Source organism: Protopterus annectens, chromosome 2.part1 (genome assembly GCF_019279795.1).
Source record: "Protopterus annectens isolate FY-2018-M chromosome 2.part1, PAN1.0, whole genome shotgun sequence".
Taxonomy (NCBI): Eukaryota; Metazoa; Chordata; order Ceratodontiformes; family Protopteridae; genus Protopterus; species Protopterus annectens.
In genome coordinates, this window is record NC_056729.1 from 1,558,581,976 (window position 1) to 1,558,591,975 (window position 10,000).

Below are 10,000 nucleotides of genomic sequence, written 5' to 3' on the forward strand. Positions count from 1 at the left end.
ACAGTGGTATGCGGCACATAAACAGTTACAGTGGAGAAAACAAACAAAAAAATATTAATTTAAAAAATAAAGGTAATTAATAGATTTGTGGTGTACAGCTGAAATTTGGAACATAGGTAGAATACATACATAGTACACAGGTACAAATACACTGGCTGTGTTTGTGAGTAAGATTGAAAACTATTATCAAGTGCTCTAGATTTTGTATGTATGTGTTATCCGCTTTCACTAGCCTGGGGAGCAATCATGGCACTGCCAACTTTCCTTGAGATGTTGCCTGATGAGGTCTTTACAAGTAGCAAGAGGTGTGCCTCTCTATAAAAAAAAATATTTTTCTTTTGCATGCTCATAACGTTCCATCTGAGTTGTTGCTTTTCATTCATCTTCAGTTGTGGGAATACGGATCTGGTACAGATCCGACTCGGCCGCATTTTCCAGCATCGGATCCGAGCTCCTCCCCTACCCATAATGCCCCTGTCTCCCTCCTCCCCTCAGACTGAGTTTGCTGCCAACAGTAGCACCCTGACATAACCACGTGCCTAACACTCTGGGATTAGTAGCCCGAAAGCACCATAAAGAAGACAAAGGCTTACCAGAATACGGCTAGGCCTCTTCCATCCAGTCTACCACACAGCCAACAAAAGGCAGAGGGGAACGAGGGAGGGATGGTTGAAGACAAATAAAAAGAAACAACTCAGATGGAATGTTATGGTGAGTACATAACTTTACCAGAAGTTGTTGTTTTCATTTCGACCTGGGAGGTCCTTATGGAAGGATGTTCTGGAGCACGGCAGAGCCAAAGGAAGCACTGCCACTGGACAGGAGATCCAACTTGTTAATGTGAAATAAATGTGTGAGATGATGCCCAAGTAGCTCCACAGCAAATATCATCCAAAGAAACTCTAGACCAAAAGGCCGCAGAAGTTCCCACAGACCTAGTAGAATGCTCCTTGACATAAACTGGCGGAGATAATCCTTCGGCTTTATATACCAGGGTTATGCATTGAGAGATCCAGAGAGCAAGAGTTACCTTGGACACAGGTTTCCCTAAGAAAGGCTTAGAGAAGGAAACAAAAAGCTGATCAGACTTACAAAAGGACTTTGTTCTGTGCAAATAAAAATGAAGTTGCCAATGAACATCAAGCAAATGCAATTTATACTCTCCTTTATTCTGAAAGTTCAGAAAGAAAACAGGAAGACTGATGACCTGGTTAATGTTAGATTTTGAAGCCACTTTCAGAAGAAAGTAGGGGTTCATCCATAAAGAAACCCTGTCTTTATGAAACACCATATAAGGGGGTTTGACAGATAATGCCTGAATCTCGGACACTCTTAGCTGAGGTAACAGAAACCAGAAAAGCTGCCTTCCAAGACAGTAATTGTAAATCCACTGAAGCAGCTGGTTCAAAAGGAGAAGAAACCAAGGCTTATAGGTCTAGAGCAAGATCCGAAGGCGGTGTAGGGTCCTTGACTGGGGGGAGGGGGTCTTTACAAAGCTTGGAAGAAGCTAGGGAAGCTGAATTGTCTCCTATATGAAAATTGGAGATAACTGCCAGCTGTACCTTTACTCCTGATGAAAGATACCACTTGTAAGGCATGAGCATAGATCTGCTGAGCCTGTCTGCCAGGATGTTGGACTTCCCCGGAATGTGCCTTGCCAGCAGAAAATGGCCGGAGAAGATTATAAACTCCCACAATCTCATGGGTTCGCGACAAAGGGGATAAGACCTGATTCCCCCTGTTTATTAATGTACCAGACTAAAGACATGTTGTCTGTCTGGATGGCAATCGTCCCGAGCTTGCAACACCAACAGTATCGCCCTCATTGCCAGGACTTTGATACGTAGATGGGTCTCCAGAGAAGACTGTCCTTCCCATGCAATGCCCCCCCCCCCACCTGAGTAGATAGGCATCCGTGGTCACCATGGAGCAGTAAAGGGATCCAAACCATGTTGGGACGGGTTTACTTCATATGACCTAAATTTCATTTGACAGTGTAGGACAATAAATTTGGTTTGTTCTAAATTTCATTTGACACATTAAAGTAAACGGTATATGTACTTTTCCCCACTGTAGTGTGATCCTGGAGTTAGTATATATAGTTATGGGGGTGTGGGGGGCATAGCCTCCCACACTGGGGGGTGTGGGGGAGAAGCCCCCCACATAGTTTAGGTAAATATTGTTTTCTGCAAAGAGTTATTCATTGCAGTTATAAATATCCATGTGTATGGTTTAAAATGTATAAAGTATGTGGGGGGCTTCACCCCCCAATGTGAGGGGCTGTGCCACCCACACCCCCCCTAACTATATATACTAACTCCAGGATCGCACTACAGTGAGGAAAATGCATATACCTTTCACTTTAATGTGTCAGTGTTATGAGTTTCAGTCAAATGAGTTTTCAGTCTTTTGAACTTTCAGTGTTTTGGTCTCAGTCAAATGAAATTTAGGTCATATGAAGTAGACCCGTTGGGATGCCTATAGTGAAAAACGCTTCCACTCACTGGAATAAACCTTCCTGGTAGAAGATTTTGAGCTGCCACCAAAATCTTTTTAACTGGAGAAGACAGCCTGGGAGTCCTCGCTATCACTGGAACTGGAGCAGCTGAGCTGTCAGCTTCAAACTGACCAGATCTGGGCGAGGGATCCCCGAGGGATGCGAAATCTAATGTCCAAGGAGGACACACTGCATGATATCACAGAGAGATGAACCAAACTTGGCGAGGCCAGAAGAGGGGGCAATGAGGATCACTAAGCTCTCCAGCCATCAAGCAGGAACTAGAGCATCCCTGGGGACTCCTTGGGGGGGGGGGGGGTTCAAAGCGAAAAACTCGCTGCACTTCACGTTGGAAGGAGAGGTGAAGGGACTGCAACAAGGCCAAACCCAATTTAGAAAGATCTGTTCTGCTACTGAAGGATTTAGACACCACTTGTAAGGCATCAGAATAGATCTGTTGAGCCTGTCTGCCAGGATGTTGGACTTCACCGGAGAGTGTGCAGCCACCAGAAAACGGCCAGAGGAGATCGCCCACTCCCACAATCTCATGGCTTTGTGACAAAGGGGATAAGACCTGGTTCCCCGCTGTTTGTTAATGTACCAGACTACAGAAATGTTGTCTATCTGGATGGCAATCATCCCTTGGGGACGATGGGCATGAAGAACCTGCAAACGCCAACAGCATCGCCCTCATCTCCAGGACTTTGATATGTAGATGGATCTCCAGAAAAGACCACATGCCTTGGACTGTCCTTCCCATGCAATGTCGCGCACCGTAGGTAGACATCCGCTGTCACCGTGGTCATTGGGACAGGCAGGAGAAATGGACAACCCAAAAGGTGATCTAGGGATTGAAGCGACCAGAGAAGCAAATCCCTGCAGGCCCAAAACAAACAAACTGCATGAGATAACGGCAGATCTAGCAAGGACTATTGAACCACTGGGGTCCATTGGAGAACCCTCATATGTAGGTGAGGCGTTGGACTAGAGTGATTGTGGCAGCCATGGACCTCAATGCCAGAAGCACTGACTGCAGGAGAAGACTGGGTCTGAATAATGTACAGTACATGATGGTTGAGGGATTGAAGTCTGTCCGGAGTTAGAAAAATCTTGTTTTGAATGGTATCTAAACGAGCACCAAAGAAGTCTAGACTTGAACTGGAGTCAATAGTGACTTGTTGATATTTATGGTTATGCCTAGCTGGTGGGTGATCTGGAGAAGGAGATCCCTGGCTTGTCAGAGGCAATGCCTGGAAGGAGCTTAAAGGAGCCAATCATCCAGGTAGGGGAAGACCTGGAACCCCTGCAGCCACAGGTGAGCAGCCACCACTACCATCACTTTGGTGAATGCTCCTCTGGGGGCGGTAGTGAGACCAAAGGGTAGTGCTCTGAAATGGTAATGACTGGCTCCCACCCGAAAGTGGAGGAACCACAGAGAGCGCCTGTCCATTTTGATGTGGTAGTACGCATCCTGGTGGTCCACAAAGCACATCCAGTCATTTCTCTGCAAGAAGGGCAGAACAGATTGGACAGTGACCATCCAGAATTTTGTCTTGGCAACTGACAGGTTTAGCGGTGAAAGATCCAGGACAGGTTTTAAGTCCCCTGTCTTTTTGGCACTAAAAAGAACCTGGAATAGATGCCTGATCTGGACTGGTCTGGAGGGACGGGCTGGATGAATTGTTTTTCGAGCAGCTTGGAGATTTCCACTGCTACTGGCTCCTATTGTGTGGGTGGAATATCTGGGAGGTGTTTGGGTGGAACTGGTGTTTGAATGAAGGGGACTGAGCATCCTCTGGACATAATTTGCAACACCCAGTGATCATCTGTGATCAACTCTCAGGCTGCTGGGTGTAGCGGGAGACGTCCCCCGACTGCCACCAGAGTTGGGCTGCTGCTCAGGTCTGTCCGAGAAGGAATCCCGAGACCCCTGGTTCCCCGGACCCCCTCTGCCCCGAGAACAGCATTTGTCATATCCCCCTCTGCCTCTGGGGGAGGGCAAGTTCTAAGCATTGTGGTAACAAGCCTGAGACTTCTGGAACCACATCTTCTTCACACCCCCCCCCCCACTGATTCTGTGAAAAGGATCTTTGTGGGGTTGAGAAGTGGATCCCGAGAGCAGACAAGGTCTTCCCGTCCTTCTCGCTCTGGACTAAAGTGTATCAAACCGTTTTTCCAAAAAGGGTGGAACCATCATAAGGGGCATTTGTAAAAGACCCCTTGAACAGCTCCAAAAATGCACAAAGCCAGAGCCAGGCATGACGTCTGATGGCAACACCTATGCCGGCCTCCCAAGAGGCACTTTCAGTAGCATGTGACAGGAGCCTCATAGAGGTGTTGGAAATGGAAGTGAAGGTGACCATATGGGAGGAGAACACCTTCTTCTCTTCCACCGACATGGACCCTGGGGCAGACTCAGCGACCTCTTTGACCAGGTCCCGCTGAAGTCTGATTACATGTGCCATGTAGTTCAGCTCACACACGGCAAATGTGGCTGAAGCATAAACCCACTTCCTGAAAGGGTCCATGGCCCTGAGACTCTCGGCTCTCCTGAGTGAGTTCTTTGTTGGCAGCCACCACAACCACCATGGCATCAACCATGGATCTCTTAGACCAATGCTGTTTGTCAGAAGGTGCACTTAGAATTTTATCACGGCACTTGGGGATGGGCTCCACCATGTCGGGTTCCTTCCATGCCTGAGATGAAATCAAATCCACAAATGGATCCATGGGAGGGGACACCCAGGAAGTAGAGAGTCCTATGCCAAATGCCTCCAGGAACACAGACTCATCCAGGTTGGGTTTTTGGACAGACCAACCCCCACGTTGGAGTAGGATTTCCATGATGTCTCCAAAGGAGACGTCATCCAGGGGTGACTGGGGAAACTGTTCTCTTCCTCTAAGTTGGTGTCTTCTGTGAGGGACTCTGGCGGGGAGTCCAACTGCCTCCTTTTACCCATATGTTTCCGAGGGAGCTCCTCAAGGGGGGGGGGTCTCTGGGGAGGACTCGGAAACTTCTGGCCATTCCCAGCAGGGAACTCCCTGGGGCAGAGAGGCAACAGGCTGTCCCTGAGGGGGCAGTATGGCACAGTCTCTACCAGAAAGAAAGGGAGCCAGGATGGACTCCGAGGATGATAACTTCAAGGGTCTTGAGGGAGCTCAGACTACCCTCTCTACCATGTTAGAAGCAGGGGAGAATGAATCCTGGGAGCAGGGAATAAGGCCAGATCCGTAACCCTCTGAGTCGAAGGGGGAGTCGGATATGAGCCTCCGGATGCCGAGATTCAAAGTGGAAGGGTCAACTCTGAAAACCTTGAAGCCGACGCCATCCCTTCAGATCCAGCAGCAAGGCTATGGCTCCAAGAGCCAGATGGTTCTGAACTAGTCAGAGCAGAACCACTCAGGGCAATGGTCAGCATCAGGGTACCATGTACCATCAGCGCCAATGCCTTGACGCTGAGAAGACTCGCACTAAAGGACTCTGAAGCCGGAGGTCAGACTGGAGAAGAAGCAATGGGAAGAAAGACAGAATGCATGCTCCCAGCCTCGGAGGGGGAGGGGCAGGCAAGACTCCCATCTGGATCTGGGTCTACATGAATTTCCACAGCATCCTGTCCACCTCAGTTTCAGAAAGGCTGCTGGTGGACTGGATGGAGGAAGACATAGATATGGGCCTGGAGAGGTGCCGGGCAGAGGCAGGTAAAGCGGATTGGCCATGAGGGACCTACAGCGAGAAGCAAGGTTACCAGAGCCGAGAGAAGCCCAGGCTGGGATCCAGGTAAGACTTAGCTGGGGGCTCGGCCAAGGATGTGTGGTCAGAAGACCACTTCCTGGGCGTATCCTGCTCTTTATACTGGTGCTTCTCCCCGTCCCTGGCCCTCTTGGCAGGAGATTTGGTCCCAGAGGCTAGGACGGAGGAAAAAGCAGAAGCAGAAGTAGAAACAGGGGCCTCAGAGGAAGGTGGAGGAAGGAGACCCTTCAAGATCAATTTGTTCCTCTTGTCAATCAATGCGTGAGGGTTGAGCTTATGGTCATACTCTGTGCACCTCCGAAAGCCTGGCTTAGAAGTCCCAGCCATGGCAACGGATCACACACGCTTATACAGTATGGGAAAGGGGAAAGAAAGAAAAGAAAAGTGAAGAAAGGGGCTTTTTTTTTTTTTTTTAATAGATTACAGGACTGACACCTGAGCGCAAGGAAGGGTAGGGTATAGAACTAGAGGTAAAAGAGAGAAGAAAAAGGCCAAAAAATATTAGATTCACTTACCAGGAACTTGGAGCAAACACACCATGATGCTGACAGTACGCACGCAGCAAACGAGATCTGGGGGAGGAGGGAGACAGGGGCATTATGGGTAGGGGAGGAGCTTTGATCCAATGTTGGAAAATGCAGCCAAGTCAGATCCGTACTGGATCCATATTCCCACAGGTTGAAGATCAAATGCAAACAACTACTACTTCAGATCATACACACACATATATATATATATATATATATATATATATATATATATGGGTCTACTGTATATAATCGAAAAAATGCTTTTTCGAAAATAAACAGTAGACCCACGGTTATGCGAAAGTGCACTTCCACGAACCGATAAAGAACAGAGAAACATTGTTTTTGCAGGGGGACAAGCCCCCCTGCACCTCACGCACCCCCCCCTATTTAATTATACCAACTCCAAGATCGCACTACAGTGGGGAAACATATAAATTCCCTTTCCCCACTGTAGTGTGCTTCGGCACCTGTGTTCCTTAACGGTTCGTTGAACTTTACTTCGCGGAAGTGCACTTTCGCGTAACCGAGGATCTAGTTTGTTTTTGAACAAGTGGATTTTCGGCCTTTTACAGTGGACCCATATATATATATATATATATATATATATATATATATATACACACACACACACACACACACACACACACACACACACATATACATGCACATTAACGATGGCATGGAGTTACAACCTAGTACACACTTGTAGTGCTGTCATGAGAAGTGAGGCATTTCTGAAATTTCCCACTTGTTGAAATGATAGACAGTACAACATACTCATGCACTGTGTAAGTAATCTCTTACAATGACTGTTAATTCTGTAAGCCCAATGGACAAAAAAATGAGAACACTCACAGATCCTGAATAATGAGACTGTGTTAAACAGGGCATTTTTATGTATAATTAAGCATACTAATAGGCACAGAGTTATAGGCTTTAAAATGTACATAAACTAAAAACATTGCACTTACTTCAGAGACACAGTGATGTGTTCATTGACAACATGGCACAAAGTACACATCTGGGTTCAGAAACTAAAACAAGTAATGAGTGATACTGCTGGCACATGGAAGGTCTTAACTCCTGGCTTCTAGCTTCTCTGGTTACTGACACCTGCCAGCAGAAATGCTATCCACTGGGAAATGGGGGGTCAATAATGCACAAGGAGCAAATTAACAAATATTCTGGGAGTCAAAGCAAGGTGATGCTACACAGAAATGTTTTACTTGCAGCAGTACTTATGTCCTGAACAGCGTACTATAACAAAACATAACAGGGTAAAAGTCCAATAATAGCTTACAAATACCATCAACATCCCAGAAGAGTGCCAGTTACTGTTTATTTAAAGTCTAACAAAGTCCAGAGAAACATCATCCATATATCCACAACCCCTTTTTTCCATGTATGCATATGGAGTCATGGTGCCAGTTTAACACTAACAAACATAACCCTCAGAAAACAGACATTTATGCTTTGCAGACTGGCACAATAAGGCCATGTCTGCATGAGGACAAACACACCAGAATGCTGACTTTAAAACGCTGTCATTTCCTGATAATACCAACTACTGTTTGATAACCAGATCAAACTTTCATCAGGAATGGCTGGACTCCACAGGCCACCTAGAGGAAAACGATAAGCTAGGAAGGCATAACGGAAAAAACAAGTATAATGGACTCCATGATATCAATACAGAACCTTCAGCCTCTGCCTAAAGGAAAATCTCAGGAAGACTGTTAGCCAGAGGCATGTCCTGGGTGGGAGTCAAGAAAGCTGTGGGCTGCTTTATCAGAAAAAGATAATAAGCACCGTTCTCGCAAAAATATCCTGACGGTTAAACAGTGAGAATCTGTATGAAACAAGATAAACTTACCTCATCGTCATGCACCAGCTCCTTCTTCACAACTTTCATTGCATAAATTTGGTCATTCTTCTTCAAGCGTACCAGGAGAACTTTGGCATAGCTGCCACGCCCAATTACTCGGATCAAGTCGAAGTCCTGCAGGCTGAGCCCCTGTGAGATCTTAATGCCAGCTATTCCATCGACAACTGTATTAATCTCCTAATGGGAGGAGGACAAATAACAACATATATCACAGAATGGTACGTTATGCTATATAAATGTGTCTTTCAATCTTCTTTTCCTCCTAGAAATGATGGCAAAATTAAAGGTTACCTATTACAACCGCGAAACCGCATTTGCACAAATACGGAAATGTTGACACATACTGAGCGAACCATGAAAACACCGAATGTCCTGAAGTACAAAATTCGAAATGTCAAATCGTCACAGTTGGCCCTTCTCCTTAAGGTAAGTATGCAATAGTTAAGGAACTTAGGGTTAAGGTAAGTGCATACATAGTAATACATGTGAGCTTTAGTTTAGGGTTAGAAATAGGGTTTTGTTAAGTGTATGTATGTGGATTATTTATTTTGTTTGGGTATAGCTCCTTAACGTAGCTGTGCAATAGTTACGGACCTTAGGGTTAGGGTGTGGGTTAAGGTAAGTGCATACATAGTAATATATGTAAGCTTTAGTTTAGGGTTAGAAGTAGGGTTTTGTTAAGTGTATGTATGTGGATTATTTATTTTGTTTGGGTACGTAGTACATAGCGGGCGATGGGGTTGGCCAACTATGCAGATTCGACATTTTGAATTTCGCAGTTCAGGATGTTCAGTGTTTTCGTGGTTCGCTCAATATGTGTTGACGTTTCTGTATCCGCATATGTGAGGTTTCGCGGTTATAATATAGACCCAAATTGAACACCTTTCTAAAACAATCAACAATCCAGGTGTGTTACATGTTACTACAATAACATATAGCATTTTAATTTTTGCTAGATGATACTTCAAGCATTCCTTCATTATGAAGAACCTTAATATTTTTAGAAGTCATATATTTACACATCCTTTACACAAAAGGTCAGACAGATTGATCGCTGACAAAAAAACTGTTTGCATATTTATATATAACCAGAGCAAACGACAAGCTGCGTCTAAACTGAAATATTAAGAAATAAAAACATGCTAAACTCCAATTGCATCACAAGAAGCACAGTCCAAAAACACACAAAGAAAGGAATATAAGACAACTAAAGTACAAGTAAAATTATCCACTGTAAAATAATGAATCTGCACAAAACTGTTGAATGCCTGACCATTGCTAAAAGTAAAGGGTTCAAAATATGGTAGGAAACACCTAGCAAAGAAAAGCAAAGACAT

The 10,000-nt window shown here is 45.4% G+C and overlaps 1 protein-coding gene across 2 annotated transcripts in view; it reads right to left on the minus strand.

Moving 5' to 3' along the window:
* PRKCZ (protein kinase C zeta) overlaps positions 1-10,000 on the minus strand; it is a 4,411,399-nt gene that overhangs the window by 1,476,702 nt on the left and 2,924,697 nt on the right. For both annotated transcript variants that reach the window (XM_044063009.1, XM_044063010.1), the window contains one exon: positions 8,652-8,840. In XM_044063009.1, the coding sequence (XP_043918944.1) occupies positions 8,652-8,840 (189 nt within the window). The remainder of the gene's footprint in view (positions 1-8,651; positions 8,841-10,000) is intronic.